The sequence below is a fragment of the Plectrocnemia conspersa genome, unplaced genomic scaffold (assembly GCF_051122295.1).
Source record: "Plectrocnemia conspersa isolate PC_06_02 unplaced genomic scaffold, ASM5112229v1 ptg000004l, whole genome shotgun sequence".
NCBI classification, from domain to species: domain Eukaryota; kingdom Metazoa; phylum Arthropoda; class Insecta; order Trichoptera; family Polycentropodidae; genus Plectrocnemia; species Plectrocnemia conspersa.
In genome coordinates, this window is record NW_028277168.1 from 467,446 (window position 1) to 486,718 (window position 19,273).

The following is a 19,273-nucleotide window of genomic DNA, read 5'->3' on the forward strand; positions in this document are numbered from 1 at the left end:
TACAATGTGAAAAAAAACACATTTATTTTTTAATTAGCTCATATACATAATATTATTCGACATAATGTTAAATAACTTGCTATATGTGGTATATAATTTTTGTAACAATTTTGATGTATATATAAATCGGAATTCCGTGTAAATTAAATATAGACATTCACTAGAATTAATTGAGAACAATTTATGGAACATTTCTTATAGATAATTTAATCGAATTTATTGTATATACAATAGCTAATAATGTTTGGAAAGAATTCGATAAATATAAAGATCCGATCCCTATCGGTGTTTGCTTTGTGCGGATTTGCATATAAATTAAATAACTAGAAATAAATTAATTGTGATTGAATTGATTGAAATAAAATCTTTTCGTCTTGAATAAACGAATATATATAACTTATAACTTAACAACAATATGCAACGCATGTCTGTTTTCTGAAATAAGCATTAAACGATAGTAAATACTGGGTCTTTCCAACAGTTTGTTTCGTTCAAGGAGTGAATTCTGGGAATTCGGTCGCAGTAGACACAGCCACAATGATTGAAAAGGTCTCATTGTCTCGCAATGTTGTTGCGTATTAAGAAGCATGGCATATATATGATTAAAATATTGTATTTATTTCTTTGCGTGTGTGACATAGTCATTCTAAAGAATGTGAGATTCGGGGATACCGTATTTTTTTTTCTTCATATTTATTATAAAGATGCTCTTTGGATTTATTTTATTAATCAAATAATTTATGTATATTGCTTAAAAAAATAATGCTATCAATCAAATGGCCGCCTCTGAACTTTTTGCAGCAGCCGATTATTTTGATGTAATTTTCGATTACTTTTTCGTACTTTTTTTAGTTGATCCAACGATTCGGGTTTGTCGGTATTGTAAAACAATTGAGAAATTTTAACACATTGAGTGGTATTTTGTAAATATGTTGTTTCAGAATAACATTTGCCACTTTGAACAAGCGTGATTATTGACAGCTGTCTAATTTACAGTGCTGCCAACACATGAACATCACCCTGTTTATGAATATTTTTCTTTAAATATGTTTATTTAAATTATATAAATAATTTTACATACATTCTAATTATGTATATTATACATGCTACAAGTTTTTAACCATTTTTATGCTTACAATTTTTTATTAATCACTATTTGATAAAAATATGAATATAAAATAAAATGTAGGTGGTTATACTGTAGAAAAAAAAATAATAAATTATATATCCTTTTATAATGTATGTACTGAGTAGCAGAAATTTACAATCAGTAAAAATTGGCAACGACATTATTCCATAATACCCGTTGTTCACGTTTTTTATGCAAGTGTTTGAAACTACTAATGAATATTGTTTAATGTACAATGAACACTGAATTATTTGTTATCGTTGATGAAAAAACATTGTTAGGATTCAAGGGACAAATATATTTTTTTAATTAATATTTTATTAGAAATATAAAAAATGTGATATGATATATAATGCAATATTTTAACAAGTTATACGTTAAAATGTTGAGAATCAGTTAAAGGCTATAACATTATTATTAATAATATTGTACCATGTAGTTTTATTCTTACTAAAAAAAATATTTTTACTTTCTGTTAAGAAATTTTCCGCAACTATTTATACACAAGCGACTTCGACAAAACTCTCCGGACGTAGTTATTATTTCTCCCAGGTTAAACTCTTCTTTTAAAGTTTTACAATTAGTCACACAGTTTCAATTGGAGTTTTGGAGACAGCTTGTTTTGTCGGACGTTTCAAGTTTCAATGAGAAAATTAATTTAAATTATACTTAACATCTTTCAACGCATTTTTAATCTTTACAGTCGTTTTATCCAATTCTATTATTTTCCTTTGTTGCTTTGATGAATCGAAACTATACATTTACTTATTGATTGATTAAACAATGTTATCATATTTTCTGCGAAGTTGTTCTTGAACCCTTACGATTCTAATGTGACACTCAATGATATCTCATGATTACGTATCTATATTCTTTTTATTGATTTAACAATAACAATATTTTTAGTCCATATTGTTATTCAAACACTATACAAGATAATAAAGAAAAATGTGATTTGCTCCAACCTTCAATTTTATGATCTTGTAATTTCTTACTGAGCAGTAAATTAACAAACATCAACTTTAAATATATGTTAATTAGTATTGTGTAAAAAATAAATATACTTATTTGTTTATGTTATATTAATATTATATAATTATTTTTTGTGTGTATTATTTTTATGCTGATTTTAAAGACCCTTTGGTTGTAGAACCACCAAAGCGATTCCATTTTAAGACAAAACTAATTGTTATTCACATAAGAATCTAAATTAATTTATAAAACTTTAAACTATACGCGATACACCTTAATGGTCTTGAAACAGACTCTCTGACAAATTGGACAAATGGGCTTTTGATACTCGCACGTGCTGCACGTTGTCATGTGCCCGCAAGGTAAAATCATATGAGTTTTCTCTTTAATTTTGCACACGTAACACTTTTGGTTTTGAGGAGAGAGCTCTCTTTTAGATGTGCCTGACTGATTTTTAGCGTTCATTGTCTTTCTAATGTAATAACACTTCGGCGATTGTTTTAAGTGTTCCTCGGACGGTTTTTGATCCGCTTGCCAATTGTTGATTTTTACTCCGCAGTAGTGACAGCATACCTTGTCTCCACAATCCAAGTAGAACAGGCCAGCTTCTGCCATTTCTTCAGCTTTCTGTGGCATTACTTTGGGCCATGAATGGAAGCTCTCTAATCTGGTTCGATAACTTACATATTTGGGGTATTGGGGTATGTGGCGGTCTCCAACCCCCTCCCAGACTATCTTCCTTGTCTTCATGAAAGTACATTGGGGTGAACCATTTTTGTGCACTTCATCAGCGTTATCTTCCGGCAACCAGTCTTCAAATTGTAAACCGCAACAAAAGCACGTAACTTTATCCTTGTCGTTGGTATAGAAAAATCCCGAGAAGCTAAGCTCTTCTGGCGACTTTGTTTCTTCTTCTCTTAACCAAAGCTGAAAAGTGCTCAGTCGTTTTTGATTTGAAATGTACTCGGGGTAGATAACCTTTAACAAAGAAAATATATTTATGCAACATAAGCGAAAACAGAAGAAATATAATAATATAAAATTCAAAATAAAAAAAATATATCACAGAGACCAATAATCACTGTTTTAAGCATTTTATCATTACATAGTAATATCGAATAGAGCTGAGAAGAAATTCTCCTATATGGAATTGAAAGTTCGTCTTACGCCTGAATCTGTTTAATCAAGCGTAATTTAGAAGGAGAATCTTGCGGAAACAGTATTATCAATTCCAGTCTAGTAGTTAGATGACATAACCAGTGGCGACAGGTGACAATAGAAACAGGTTTCTGTCATGCAACTGCATACTATACCACTTCCGCCAATTATTTGACTTTGGGTACTATGAAATCAGCAAAATATTTTTCTCCGACTCTTTGACGCACGTATACTACACCAGCGGTCGCAAAAATCCTTAAAAAATATTACAAAAGTATGATTATTTTAAAAATTATAGGTTTAGAAAGTTTAGAATACATTCAGTTTTTAATATTTTTTTATATTAAGCAATATTAGTTTAAAATTACAACAAAGTTGGATTCAATGGACTAAAAGACTTTCGCCCAATCTTGTTTTCGTGCCCACTCTAACATTCGATTTTATTTATTTCTGAAAGCCACGGCTTGTGTCGGGCTTTACAATCTCTAAGTCCCACATAGCTGAGCCTTTTTATCACCGTCCATAAATAAATGGATGGCCATCTGCTTGCAGCGACTTCAGCAGCCAGCTTTAAAGACGTTTTTCGACGATTTTTAAGGGACTCACGAACCAAGATTCGATCTTCCTGGGCAGTCTTTTTTTACAGTTTTTGCCTTTGATTTGTAAGAACCACATTGAACCGTTTCAAAGCATTTTGGACAGCGTATCGTGAACAATTTATGTATACTAATTTCCGACATATTCAGTCAATAATATGCAATAAAATTATATTTGTTATGTTAGCTTTTTTTAATTCGCGTTTTTTGACATTTTTTAAATGTTTATATAATATTTATAATTAATTATTAAATAAAAAAAACTAAAATGACCAATAGTCATTTTAGCGAGAATGAACAAGTAGACCTGCAATCCCTTTTTAAAACTCAAGTGAGCAAATAAAAACGAATATTTTTTTATATATACTTTAAAACCACCTGATTAAATATGTCGGTCAGACTATGCACTTATAAAGAGTTATACATAATTTTAAGGGGTGCCCTATTATTACGGCCAAGGATCTATGTAATTTTAACGAATAAAATTCTTACTAGATTCCATTCGCTTCTTTCTGGCTGCGAAGTCACACCCCTTAGTGTTACTAAACCTTAAATAATATACAAGCACAATTTAAACCTATTTTAACATTAAAATAATATCCGGCGTTGGGTAACACAAGTAAAACTATTTTTTATTTATTATCAAAAAATTCTCTAATTTAAAGCTATAAAAATAAAATACACTACACATTTTTATTCAAATAATTTTAATCAAATAATAGGTATAAACTTGGTTATTAACCAGTCACGTGTATTGTGAATAATAGTGTGCTTGTAATAATATAATTTATTTTATTTATTATATTAAATAATCAAATTTTTGCAAGAAGAAGAAAAAAATGACTTTTACGTCTCCGTTCAGGAAATACTACGAATATTTAATATAAAGTATAATCTAGTGGTACCTTCCATTTCCCCATTTCAAGTACTGGCGATGAAAAATAGTCACTGCGTACTTGTAAATTGAGTGATACAGAAAAGTTTTAACAATTTATACTCATTACTATCTTTCGATAATAATCCGAAATATTGATAACAATTTAATGAATATTTTATTAGATTGATGTGTAGATAAAATGTCCGAGTGACCAACATTCTTTACCTTTACGATAATTACTGAAAGATTTCCAGTCATATTTGAGGCACACAAATACATTTTTTCCATTCAATTTTATGTTCCAATAAATAACTATTAATTGCTTCAAAAATCTCAGAGCTGGTTATTCTACCCGGCAAATTAAGCGAATAAAGGGTACGCGACAATTGGGCGACGGACAAATGGGCGATTCCGGTCAATTGGACGACGGTCAATTGGGCGATGGTTAATTGGGCGACGGTCATATGGGCGACAGAAATTTAAAAAAATATTGTAAATATTAATAAAATATACATTAAAACGAAAAAGTATATTAAATACAAAAACAATTTTATTTTCAAATTATTAACTCATATTATAATTATATGCAATATCACGTAAATACTCTATGATATTTTCTCTATTGTACCTCAAAACTTTTATAAAAATTCTTTGGTCTATTCTTTTCATAAAGATATCCATTCCAAACATATTTTTTTTTTTGTCTTTTTGACTTAATATGCCTGAATTAGCAATTTATGAAGAATATAAACTAAGGTAACTCAAATTAGTCGTTCTCAACAATGATCTATAAATAACACATAAAATATAACCCACATGTGAAAAAAAAGATACATACTTATTTTCTTACTGTACTGAATTTTTTTACCGAAAAACACAATGACACTGTGACAAAATGTTTTAAAACCACGACAAAAATACTTTTCAAAGACGCAACGAAACTTTTTGCGAACGTTTTCAGTAAAAATTCAAAAGTATACTGAGCGCTAGTTATGGATTATTATATTTATATATAACTACCCTATCTAGTTTTAAATAGATAACTGTAAAATATGCGATTTTTGTGAATTCCCAAAGTTAATTCTCACACTAATTTCCAAGGCTCAAAACATTAAAAAAATTCGCGTTAAGAGCAAAATCCACGATAAACATTTATCAACGCTAGTTCTGGGTTATTATATTTATATATAACTACCCTATCCAGTTTAAAATAGATAACGGTAAAATATGCAATTTTTGGAAATTCCAACAGATTGTTCTCATAGTAATTTATAAGTCTAAACATATAAAAAAATCGTGTAAGGGCCCACTATAAACATTTATTAGGTAGGTGTTTATAATAAAATTACCGACTTAAGCTTTAGTGTTTTATGATATCGGGTAACTCTCTTAAATTCTTGAATAAAAAAATCAAACTGTTTAAGTGATATTTTATGATTAAATATGCACAAATGATAAGTAAATATATACATATGTCTTATGTAAGTATATTATATTTTGTTTAGACCGAATAATGTTTTCATCTCTTAATTCTTTTCTAAAAAATATTATTTATATTTTCGTTTGTACGTATGTATATATATATATATATATATATATATATATATATATATTTTAATATGTATTAAATTATGTTAATTATTTAATTAATTATAAGATCATGATTTGCATCACATTTATTTGTAATGCATTATTATTGTATCGCTCAAAAGACCATCGCCCATTTGTCCGTCGCCCATTTTGAATCGCCCATTTGACCGTCGCCCAATTGACCGTGTCCCGCGAATACAAAGTAGTTTTTCCCTCACAAAACAAAGAAGGAGTGTTTTTTTTGTAATGTCCGTAAATCGGCAAGTTGAATTGAATAAAATTATGAATTTTTCACCATTTTTATTATCTGATTTTCAATGTCTTTGTCTATATCTTCGATTCTGCGCTTGATAGCATTGGCACTTTGGTGACCGCTGGTTTATACTATTGAGTATTAAATAAAAAAATATCAGGGTATTTTTTACTAATAAATCATTTACGAGTATCTCATTGAATGAGTAAATAAGATATGGTAGAATAAAATAATATTATTTATGTATGTATGTATGTACATTTAAAACCAACGTCGACAATAAATATCAAAATATCAATTCATTAAAAGTTGTGATCTTTAAATACAATACTTCGAGATATGTATATTCTTTCCAATTGTTCGTTTTAATTTGATTATAGATTTTCTTATTAACAATATTATCAGTGAATAAATAAATAAATTATCTAAATAATACTTATTTAAAACAAACAAATGCCATAAACATTTAAAAAATATTTTCGATTGTGATAATAATTTTTTTAATTTATTGAACGAAAAATAATTAATATTTGCCTAAATTATATATTAATAAATATCACGAATTTAAAAATCATCAGCCATATACAAATAATTGTATTTTAGTAATGAGATTTCAAAATAATATTTAATGAATCTTTTTTAATAATTCATACCTCACTCCATATCTTTACTATCATATATAACAGAAAATACACATGTATGCACCAAGAACTTCTGCCAAACAGTAGTGACAGTTCAACTGTGCTATTTTCAACGTTCAACTTTTAAGATGCAAGTTGAGCTAAACAGCGACGTTCTGACGATCGATTGTGTGCTACTGCAACACGTTTTTAAAAAGGCTAAAATTATTGTATTTGACCGAGTATTAAAATAATTATAATAAATAAATAATGAGTTGAATCTATCCCAGGTGAAATCGGATAATAAAACTAGTTGAAATATAAACTGTAACAATATTTATAAATGAGGAAAAATGTAATCTAAACCCTTTTATTAACTAACGATCATTGACGAATATCACATTAAATAAGTAAATAATGTAAGGTAAAATAAAATATTTTTTTTGTTACAGAAAATAACAAAGGAAGAAATGACGTCCGGAAGCGAATCGCATAATAGGTGAGTGAAAAAGCAAATTTTGGTATTTCCCTGAAACTTTCCCATTCGGAGGCGGTTCGGAATTTCAATAGCGGCTTAATAACATGCAAATAAACTCTAAATGTTTCAACAACACCGCAATAGCGCCAGGAATTCGATAAAATCTGGATAAAAATCCAATAGGGGTCAGATCATCAGGATTCCTAGCCCAGACCGCATTCCGCGATATTCATAAAAAATACTGGCATTTTCGTCCTGTATACATACATATATATGTATAGCAATTTTTGTTTTTCGTACGCAGATTTTGTAAAATATGTATTTCAACTACAATGTTATAAACATATTCTACAGTATACATATTTAAATCTGAAAAACAGTTTAATGAAATTCTGCGGTTTTTCATATATTTGTATATTGCAGAAGATGCCATATGACATTGTGGGCGAAACGTAGATGAACTGTCCCTTCATTAACAGTAAAGATAATTTGAGAAAACCAAAGATTTCCTTAGTAAGTAAAGTATTCGTGAAGCGGTTTCTAAATAATTTTAATCATAGTTTGAGTGCTGAAATAAATTATCGACGTTCGAGTGTTAGGTCTCTAAAGCCGGCGGTATTGTAGTAAAGGTCCCCAACTGCACCGCAGACCCTGTAATTTAGGACATTATAATTTGTCGTATATCCCGACGCCGGCTGCTAACACCCCTAACGATCCCCCACATAAATAAGTATCGCAAAATACATACATAAATATGTAGACATATGTTCCCAGCTTCGGCCAGATTGGGTTAAGTAAATCGGACACTTAGTACTTATAACTAGAACAAAAATACTTAACAGCATAATAATATAAATATATAAATACACGTTATCATAGGATCTTGAAATATTAAAATTAAAATTTGATTACCAGGATGTGTATTTTAAAGTAAAGTAAAGGATGTCAACTATTTTACATAAAATGTCAATTTCACAACGTTGTGATATTTTTTTAATATTCTTTTAATATTCCAAAAACGTTGTGATATTTTTTGAATATTCCAAAAATGCAGAGCGCATGTATTTGAAATTTTACCTTTAATTATTAAATTCGTGTATAAATAACGAAAAAAAACCAGCTTAAACAGTTAAAGCTGACGAGAAAAAGTTTATTAGACAAAAATAAAATTGGCTTAATGAGACTCTTTTAGCAATTCTTTTTGCAACGATTACATGTAGTTCCGACTGTCATATATAATATTTAATAATTTATCTATTATGGCATATCTTAATTAATATTTTATTATATCAAGCAAAGATATATTTTAGCAAGATATATATTAAATTGTTAGGTTAAGTACTAGTTGCAGGCTATAAAATTATTATTAAAATTATTTTACCATGTTATTTTATTTTTACTAAAAAAAATATTTTTCTCAACAAATTTTCGGCAACTCTGCTTATACGCATGCGACTTTGACGATACTCTTCAGACGTAGTTATTATTTCCTCCTGTTTAAACTCTTCTTTTAAAGTTTTACAATTAGTCACACAGTTTCAATTGGAATTTTAGAGACAGCTTGTTTTGTTGAACGCTTCAAGTTTCAATGAGAAAACTCATTTAAATTATACGATAACGTCTTTCATAAACGATTTTTTTAATCTTTACTTTCGTTCTATCCTATTCTATTATTCTGCTTTGTTGCTTTGATGAATCGAATCTATATAAAGATTAAATGTACATTTACTAATTGATTGATTAATCAATGTTATCATAATTTTCTGCGAAGTTGTTTTTTGACACTCAGTGATATCTTACGATTACTTATCAATATTATTTTTATTGGTTTAACAATAAAAATATTTTTTAATTATTATTATTATTTAAATACTAGACAATACGATATATAAAATTCTTTTTGCTCTAGTTTTATAATTTTTTACTGAACAATAAATTAACAAACATCGAATATAAATTTACATATGTTAATTAGTAATTTACAATAAATAAATATACGTTTTTGCTTATATTATAATGATAATATATACTTATTTTTCAACACACCAAGCTTAATTTAAACTGATTTTAAACACGTTTGGACGACACTACACTATACGCGATATACCTTAATTATCTTCATATTGACTCTTTGACAAATAGGACATACGGGCTTTTGATACTCGCACGTGCTGCACGTTATCATGTGCCCGCAAGGTATAATCATATGAGTTTTCTCTTTAATTTTGCAAACGTAACAATTTTCATTTTGCTGAGAGAGCTCTATTTTAGACGAATTACATGATGAGTTCATTCTCTTTCTAAGGTGATAACACTTCGGTGATCGCCTCGCGTGTTCCTCGGACGGTTTTTGATCCGCCTGCCAATTGTTGATCTCTACCCCGCAGTAGTAACAGCGCGTCTTGTCTCCATATTTCATGTAAAACAGGCCAGTATCGGCCATTTCTATAGCTTTCTGTGGCATAGCTTTGGGCCACGATTGAAAGCTCTCAAGTCTGGCCCAATAACTTTCATACTCGGGGTATTGGGCTATGTGTCGGTCCCCCCCCCACTCCGAGACTGTCTTCCTTGTCTTGATGAAATAACAATCCTGCGAATTTTTTTTGTGCTCTTCATCAGCGTTGTCTTCCGGCAACCAGTCATCAAATTGGTAACCGCAACAAAAGCATGTCACTCTATCCCTGTCGTTAGTATAGAAAAATCCCGAGGAGCTGAGCTCTTCAGCCGACTTTGTTTCTTCGTCTCTTGACCATTGCTGATAAGTGTCTAATCGTTTTTGATTTGAAATATACTCGGGGTAGGCAACCTATAATTAAAAAAATATATATGTATCTCACTCTTTTAGGTTTCGATAATAATAGTTTTATAAATCGTAAAAATCGGCGAGGTTTGTTATCGCCATCTGATCACGTTAAAAAATGTGAAATTATAACTTTTTCACATTTGATTCTAGTTTTTGAAAAAAATTGCAATACAAAATCCATGTAAATTTTTAATATGTATTACCAGCATATTTAAAAGAACAGAAAAATGACATTATATTTTTTTCAAATTAAAACGAGAACTAATTTTCGGCAATTATGATAAAAAAATTAACTTCATTAAAAAAAAGTTAAAGTAAATTTCGGTAGAGAATTTCAGTTCGATGATTTATATTAAAATAAAAGATTAAGAGAGAATTTTCCAAGAGAATGGTTAACATAGCTAACAAGGATACTCATTACTGTCTACCATGTAAAATGTTTTGCAATCAAAATAATAAAAATTTAAGCAATTTATCTGAAGATTTTCACCCAGAAATAAATCTTGGAAAAAGTTGCACGATATTTTGTCATATTACGAAAATAGTTCTGAACATAAAAAGCAATATTTGAATTGGAAATTTCTTTTGGAATCGTAAAAAGGACATGGTATCGATAAACATTTACAATTGTAAATTCAGTGTGAAACGACCAAGTGATCCAGAATATGCCACGATTTTTAATATGCGTCACCGCCACTTTTATATCTTTACTCTGTGATCAGCACTGACAATATGTAAACTGTTGTGCCTCCTACTAATATTTAAATTAAAGTTTAATTCAGTGATACCTTTAATATGCCCATTTGCGTTGAAAATTAGTGACTGTGTTGTTGCACATTGAATATAATAATAAGATAGTAAGAAGTACACAGTGTACACTATATACTTCTTACTATCTGCCGATGCTAATCTAGAATGTAGATAACAAGTATATAAAAAATTTAACGTTATATATAATATTTTCAAATTATATATATCTTGTTTTCCAACAATACAAGAAATTCTGGCTTATAAAAAAAAATGAACATATATAAATAATGATGAAATAAAAAATATAATCGATAACGGGCAATTACACTAATTGTATTATCACATTTTGTATTTTTTGAGGCATGGTTGTGACACAGAATTTGATGCATTCTACAATTTTTATGGCACCTTTTCACAATTCTTTTAACATTTTTTTTGAACATCTTTGTTAGAATTTGGTAATTCATAAGCCTAATTAAAAAATAACAAATACAAAGATTAGTTCAATTGCCAAATCGTGGAAGAGCTGGTATATTTGAGCATTAAAACATTTTATCATAACATAGTAATTTAGAATGGAGCTGAGTAGATATTCTCCTATATCTAATTGACTTTTCGTCTTTCGCGTGCATCTGCTAAGTAACGCGTTACTTAGAAGTTATAAAATTAAATATACCTTTATTTTGTCATATTCAGTGCCTTTAGATTCGTGGTTGTGTAAATCATTAGAAAGGCAGTTTGGCGACTTTTTTATTATTCTGGTCTTTAAGAAATAACACTTGCTATGTTTATTCTAACACTCAATTACACTAAAAACGTAGAAAGCATTTACAAAATCACAAATATTCTCAACATCAAAATTGAAATACACCCAATGAAGGAGTCTAAAATGATACCCAAGAGTAAAAAATGCTAAGCTATTGGACTCATCCAATGCTACTGCAGTAAAGGTCAAAAATATATCAGTCAACTTCATAAAAATAAAAAGAAATAATGATCAAAGTTCTGGTATAAGAACTAAGTGAGCACTATATACTTCTTACTATCTGCCGATGCTAATCTAAAATGTAGATAACAAGTATATAAAAAAATATGACGTTATATATTTACAACTAACTATACAGATTAATTGTAACAAGCTCTTGTTTTCTAACAATACAAGAAACACTAGCTTATATAAAAAATTAACATATATAAATAACGATGAAATAAACATTTTAATAAATAACGGGCAACTAAAGAAATTGTATTATCACATTTTGTATTTTTTGGGGCATGGTTGTGACACAGAATTTTATGCATTCTGAAATTTTTATGGCACCATTTCACATTTCTTTAACATTTTCTTTGAACATCTTTGCTAGCAGTTGGTAATTCATAAGCCTAATTTAAAAATAACAAATACAAAGATTAATTGAATTGCCAGACCTAAAAATTAGCTGCGCAAAAAAAGTTTATTTTTTACAATTGTTAAAATATTGATTTATTTGGCACTTCTTGTATCTATGTGCCTACAGTGATAACGAAAAGATATAATCATCGTTCGATGAAATATTATTATTATTATTTTTAAGCAGTAATCAAACAATAATAAAAACGAATGACGTTATTTAATTTGATGGTTCATTTTTACATAATTTACATAGTACCGTCGGTATGCCGCTGACACGAGCTACCGTAGCTTATCAGCGGGTAAATATTCAGGACGCTGCTAATAACGATTTTGTATGATTTATATAAAATACAGTACGATAAAGAATAGTTTAAATTCCTGGAATCTAGACTAACATTTATTTGATATTACTTTATTGTATTTTTAATCAATAAATTCCCATAAAGGTAAATATTTTATATTTTTCAATATAATCCGTCAAAGTCTAGCAAAAAAGAAGTAATATTAAAATTATAAAAAAAATCTTTTTTTAAAGCCAGGCAAAAACTGCCTTAATAAAAATAAATTTTATTTTCTCTTATAAATAATTGGTAATTTTAAATTAATTTAAAGTAGAACTTTATGTAAAAATCAGATTAAACACTGAATTCGATTCAAAGTTTATATATTATTTTTATAGCTTTGTTTTAGTTTTGTTTAGAAAAAAAGTATTACTTGTGTTACTCCATACCGGACAGGCATATGTTAATATGGGTCTAATGACTTGTTTATGGATTAAAAATGTATTTTATTTAATTAACGTGCTCTTTCTATTAAATATCGGTTTAAGGGTCGCAATGTCGGCAAGCCCTTTAGAGCGAGGATTCAAAATATGTTTAATAAATTTAAGCTTCAAGTCCAGGTGTAAGCCTACGCATTTATTACTCGTTTTCCATTTGACGTTATTGCCCTCTTCATTTAGGATTTTTGGTTGCAAAGTTTGTCTACGTTTTGTGAAAATAATTTCTTCTGTCTTAATTTTTCACCTTTCAAAATATTTACTAAGGATTCCAAAAGATATTTGTAATTTATTTGCGATTGGTTTAAGACCGTAATCACTATTTAAAATAGATGTATCGTCAGCGTACATAGATAAACGCGTATTTTTTATTTTTGCGATATCGATCGTATACAAGATAAAGAAGGACGGTCAGAGCAAACTTCCCCAAATAACTCGAACTCGAATGCTTAATATTTAGTGAAACAATATAGTTTCTAGTCTTAGGTATAAGCCTATTAAACGTAGAAGATATTCTGGGGTTTAGTTTTTGTATAATTTATTAATCAAACCGTCATGTCATACTGTGTCGAAAGCTTTTTCTATATCTAACATTAAAAGTCCCGTATGCTTTTTCATATTTAAATGATGTGTTGTTGAGTGATTCTCGCGAAAACCAAACATTTAATATTTGTGAGAAAGAAAACCTAATCGATTTGTCTTCTGATGCTACTATGGTGTAATGCCATAAATTCAAGAAACTTGTAAGTTTTGAATATTACTGGAAATTATAACTTTTAATTACAAACCCATAAAAATATTGTTCTCATTTTTGACTACATATTCATGTGAGAAGACTTTTGGCATTTATAAAAATTTACAAAAATTGAAGGATGTGAAGTAAGCGTTTCGTTTTTCTGAATTAACGTTGTCAAATATTGTATTATACTGAAAAAATCTCTCAATTAAAAATTTGTTTCTGCTGTGGAACTCGAACCCACGGTATCAGGATTATAACTCCAGTACTTTCGGACTACACTATTCCGACCATAAATATGTATATTAATGTCAGTCTTCTAAAACAAGGAAATAAATAAAACTTTTTTTCATGAAGTATTTTCTATATTATTATTGAAAGAATAAAATAACCATATTAATGCAATATACCTTCATGATAACAATTATGTGCATCAAATGTTCAACCACCCTATTAATATAAATGTAGTAATAATAAGCTAGACAATATTGTAAAAAGTCCTAAAAATTAATTTATATGATATGTTGTGGTTAAAGAGTAAAATTCATAGAATATCTTTATTAATTATGTAGGTTGCTCTTTAAGCACTTACGACAATTACAAAATAATCTCATTACTTATTTTTATTATTTTATATTGATTTAATCATGAAATTGTTATTTAAGTACTGAAAAATATATTAAAAATAAAACTACCATTGCTCTTAATTTGTAAGCAAAAAATTAAAAAACATTCAGTGTAAATATATTTAAATTATAATTTTGCAATAAATAAAAATACTTATCTGTTAATAATGTTTTATATAATTTTTTTTAGCACACCTAGCTAAATCTAAAGTTTGGAATTCAGTAACATGTATTAATTTTTTTATCATTTTAAAGACCATTCTTTTGCTGAACGGCAAGAGCGCTTTCATTATAATTAGTGCACCCATGGCTTCACATAAAAAAACATAAATTATTTCCTCAAACCCTAGTTGCGAAATACAAATTATAGTATTATTATTAATTATCAATTTTCAATTACATTAAAATATATTTATAGTAATAATATTAACATTGAATATTAACATTAACACTACACTATATGCGATATACCTTAATTATCTTCATACAGACTTTTTGACAAATAGGACATATGGGCTTTTGATACTCGCACGTGTTGCACGTTATCATGTGCCCGCAAGGTATAATTATATGAGTTTTCACTTTAATTTTGCAAACGTAACAATTTTTATTTTGCTGAGAGAGCTCTATTTTAGAGTTCACTCTCTTTCTAAGGTGATAACACTTTGGCGATCGCTTCGCGTGCTCCTCGGACGGTTTTTGATCCACCTGCCAATTGTTGATCTCTACCCCGCAGTAGTAACAGCGCGTCTTGTCTCCATATTTCATGTAAAACAGGCCAGTATCGGCCATTTCTATAGCTTTCTGTGGCATTGCTTCGGGCCACGATTGGAAGCTCTCAAGCCGGGCCCGATTACTTTCATATTCGGGGTATTGGGCTATGTGTCGGTCCACCTCCCTTTCCAGGACTATTCTTGTCTTGATGAAATTACATTGCGGCGAGTTATTTGAATGATATTCGTCAACATCTATTTGCAGCAAATCTTCAAATTCGTAACCGCAATAGAAGCACATCACTTTGCAATTACTAATGTTATAGAAGAATCCGGAGGAACTCAGATTTTCCAATGACCTCATTCCTATAGGCCGCTTATGGAAGCTTTCCAATCGGGTTTGATAACTCTCATATTTGGGGTGCAGGGCATCTTTCGTTGATTGATATTCCGGTACGTTTGTATTATTACAAAGTTTATTTAATAAATCCTAAAAAGTAATAAAAAATATTATATTTATGTAACTACAATAGTACAAAGTATATTTTTAATGGAAAAAATCGAGTAAGATAATGTATCAAAGTCTAAAAAAAATATGTTTTCTGTATCAAAAAAATAATATCAAAGCATTGATAAATATTTTTTTGTGAAACGTCGGAGGCATTAAGATATAAATATTATTTTTTTTAATTATTTTTTTAACATGTAAAAGTAATAAAATTAAATATACCTTTATCTTGTCATATTCTGTGCCTTTAGATTCGTGGTTGTGTAAATCATTAGAAAGGCATTTTGGCGACGTTTTTATTATTCTGGTCTTTATGAAATTACACTGAGGCGACGCTTTGATGTGCTCTTCGTCAACGTTGTCTTCTGGCAACCAGTCTATAAATTGGTAACCGCAACAAAAGCACGTCACTATATCCCTGTCGTTGGTATAGAAAAAACCCGAACAGCTGAGCTCTTCTGGCGACACTCTTTCTTCATCTTTTGGCCATTTCTGAAAAGTGTCCAGTCGTTTTTGATTTGAAATTAACTCAGGGTAGGCGATCTATAATATAGAGAATATATACTTAATCACATAAATAATTAAAAGTAACATTCAACACAAAATTATGGTATAAAAAATATATCTTGAAGACCAAAGATTAAAAATCATTGTTTTAAAACATTTTATCATAAAGAGAATGGTTGACATGGAGAAGACTTAAGGAAACTCTTTACTGTTTACCATGTAAAATATTTTGCAATCAAAATAATAAAAATTTAAGCAATTTATCTAAAGATTTTCACCCAGAAATAAATCTTGGAAAAAGTTGTACGATATTTTGCCATTTCACGAAAATAGTTCTGAACATAAAAAACAATTTATGAATTGAAAATTTCTTTTGGAATCGTAAAAAGGATATAGTATCGATAAAAATTTACAATTGTAAATTCATTGTGAGACGACCAAGTAATCCAGAATATGCCACAATTTTTAATATGCGTCACCGCCATTTTTATTTCTTTACTCTGTGATCAGCACCGACAATATGTAAACAGTTGTTCCTCCTACTAATATTTAAATTAAAGTAAAATCTAGTGATACCTTTAATATGTCCATTTGCGTTGAAAATTAGTAACTGTGCTATTGCACATTGAATATAATAATAAGATAGTAAGAAGTACACAGTGTACACTATATACTTCTTACTATCTGCCGATGCTAATCTAGAATGTAGATAACAAGTAAATAAAAAAATATAACGTTATATATAATATTTACAACAAATTATATATATCTTGTTTTCCAATAATACAAGAAATACTAGCTTATAAAAATATTTTCCAATTTGCTCAAGCCAGCCCTTTACTTTGAATCGCTAAGAGCTAACTTAAATTTTGCTACGCAAAACAACGGCATGAACGATTTATCGTATATCTTTAATAAAATAAAAATAATTTATAGTTTTTGTATTTAATTTTTAATTATTTTGTATACTAAGTGCAGAATAATTTGATATTTGCTATATATTAATTTAATTTAATTATGCATTGGTAAATATTATTCACGTGTAATAAATGTGAACAACTAATTTTATCTCGTATATATAATTTCTTTGGAATATTATTATTTAGTTTCTACCATATGCAAAGCATTAGTAATAAATTAGTAGTAAACTTACGTATCGATATCAAGTCTGACGAAAATTCAATTAAGTCAACGTCGATCTCGCAGATAGATTGCAAGCTTAATAATCCGAAAATATTTAAAAGTCATTACTGGAATCGTTAAAAGTCAATAAACGTCCGATATTTGATTTAGGCTCCGATCGTGAATTTTGCGAATCACCATTCGCATTGTGGGTGTTTGTGTAAAAGTCAATTTTGAGATTATTACGAGCTTTCATTGTCGCAGCCGAGATTGAATCGCAGATTCCTAGACAATTCTGCGCAATCGTGACCGATCGAATTTCGTGAAAATATTTCCAAAAACCATTCGCTCGACACTTAATTCTGCGTTCTTATTTCCATCCAGTGATTCTCAGTTAATTTTTATTCAATAAAAATAGTAATTCGTGCTTGTATGTGAATGTAATATAAAATAATTAACGCGCTGGCTCAATACCGTGATTTCAGCTCAAAAGTGTAGTGACTCAGCGTGTGTACCTGAGCGTTAATACTTACATATTACGCGTAAATTTTTATTTATTATTATTTTATATATGTTTTATTTCTAGTCTTCTTTCTTGTTAACTTTTTCAGAGGCAGGTGCACAATTTACCTTTTTGTCGCGTCGTGATAATTCGCACCTTATAAGAAATACAGTATTATATTTTATGGGGTGTGCAAACTTTAACGCGATAATATCTTGATGCGAAAACTTTGATACAATTTAGGCGCCAGCGTTTCCGAGAAGCCATTGTGAGAGTTTCTAGATTATATCACTCAACACCAATTTCGCCGAGTTGCCTAATGCAATGTTGCCATGGAAACGCACATGCCACTAGGGAAATTTCACTCAAGATGGAAAATGCACTTTCAATATACTCTCGTGGAATTCAATTGTGTGCTGGAATGAAATACTTATTCGCATATGTGACATAACACACGTGCTGCAACGATAGCAAAAACATAAAATATCTTCTCTTTCACACACACACATATTTCCTTCTTATACATATAATGTTGCAATATTTTTTTTTAAGTTTGGTTTTCCCGTGAGTTATTATTATATTTATCTCGAGCTACGCAAGTAGATGTAGTATTTGCCAATTTGAAAGGATAAAACTTGCGTCCTTTGCTCTTTCTTTTCTTTATGACATACATGCGGTAATCTAAAACTCAAAATATATGGTTCAGCTCTATTTAAATTAATCAATACAATATTCATTCGTGTAAATTAAAAAAATTATCGACAAGGCTTACGTATTATAGGATACGCCGCCGGGGCTCCGCCCTTTGAATGAAACACTGTTCTGCCAATATTAGGCCCATCAAAAAACAACCAAAATGTTTTAATCTATAATACATGCTTAATTAGAGTGAGCGTATATTTGATATGCGGTGTTTAACAATTCGACCTAATTGGTCTAAATAAACTTTTCTCATATTTCGTCAGATTTTTGATAAAAAGCAGTGAATAGACTCACACACACTCACGTATTTCGAGAGACAATATGAACATCAGTACTTTAGCTTTCGAGCTCGATGATATGCCATAAACAATTTGATTAACCTCTTCTGCATTTACCTGATTTATATCTGAACTATTTTGATCTTTTTGATCTTATATATGAGTATTCGCACAAATTAAAT

At 29.3% G+C, this 19,273-nt stretch overlaps 2 protein-coding genes across 2 annotated transcripts; both read right to left on the bottom strand.

Moving 5' to 3' along the window:
- Positions 1 to 1,207: 1,207 nt before the first annotated feature.
- On the bottom strand, positions 1,208 to 4,797 carry LOC148235537 (baculoviral IAP repeat-containing protein 7-B-like). Its single transcript, XM_088184293.1, has 2 exons — positions 4,761 to 4,797; positions 1,208 to 3,079 (listed from the first exon to the last, which is right to left on the bottom strand). The coding sequence occupies exons 1-2, from the start codon at positions 4,773 to 4,775 to the stop codon at positions 2,360 to 2,362; spliced, it is 735 nt and encodes a 244-aa protein (XP_088040419.1). The 5' UTR covers positions 4,776 to 4,797; the 3' UTR covers positions 1,208 to 2,359.
- Positions 4,798 to 9,582: 4,785 nt separating this feature from the next.
- LOC148235538 (E3 ubiquitin-protein ligase XIAP-like) lies at positions 9,583 to 17,108 on the bottom strand. Its single transcript, XM_088184794.1, has 6 exons — positions 17,064 to 17,108; positions 16,203 to 16,523; positions 15,224 to 15,962; positions 14,955 to 14,964; positions 14,544 to 14,583; positions 9,583 to 10,479 (listed from the first exon to the last, which is right to left on the bottom strand). Exons 1-6 carry the CDS (start codon positions 17,076 to 17,078, stop codon positions 9,766 to 9,768), a joined length of 1,839 nt encoding a protein of 612 aa, XP_088040920.1. The 5' UTR covers positions 17,079 to 17,108; the 3' UTR covers positions 9,583 to 9,765.
- Between the last annotated feature and the right edge of the window lie 2,165 nt (positions 17,109 to 19,273).

Bases quoted from the DNA above. Each gene is read 5' to 3' on its own strand.
- LOC148235538 (XM_088184794.1), bottom strand. The intron at 15,963-16,202 runs GTATATTTAATT...ATTACTTTTTAG, and splicing joins CAGAATATGACAAGATAAAG to GATTTATTAAATAAACTTTG. The intron at 10,480-14,543 runs GTATATTGCATT...TTTTAATTATAG, and splicing joins ACATAATTGTTATCATGAAG to GTTGCCTACCCCGAGTATAT.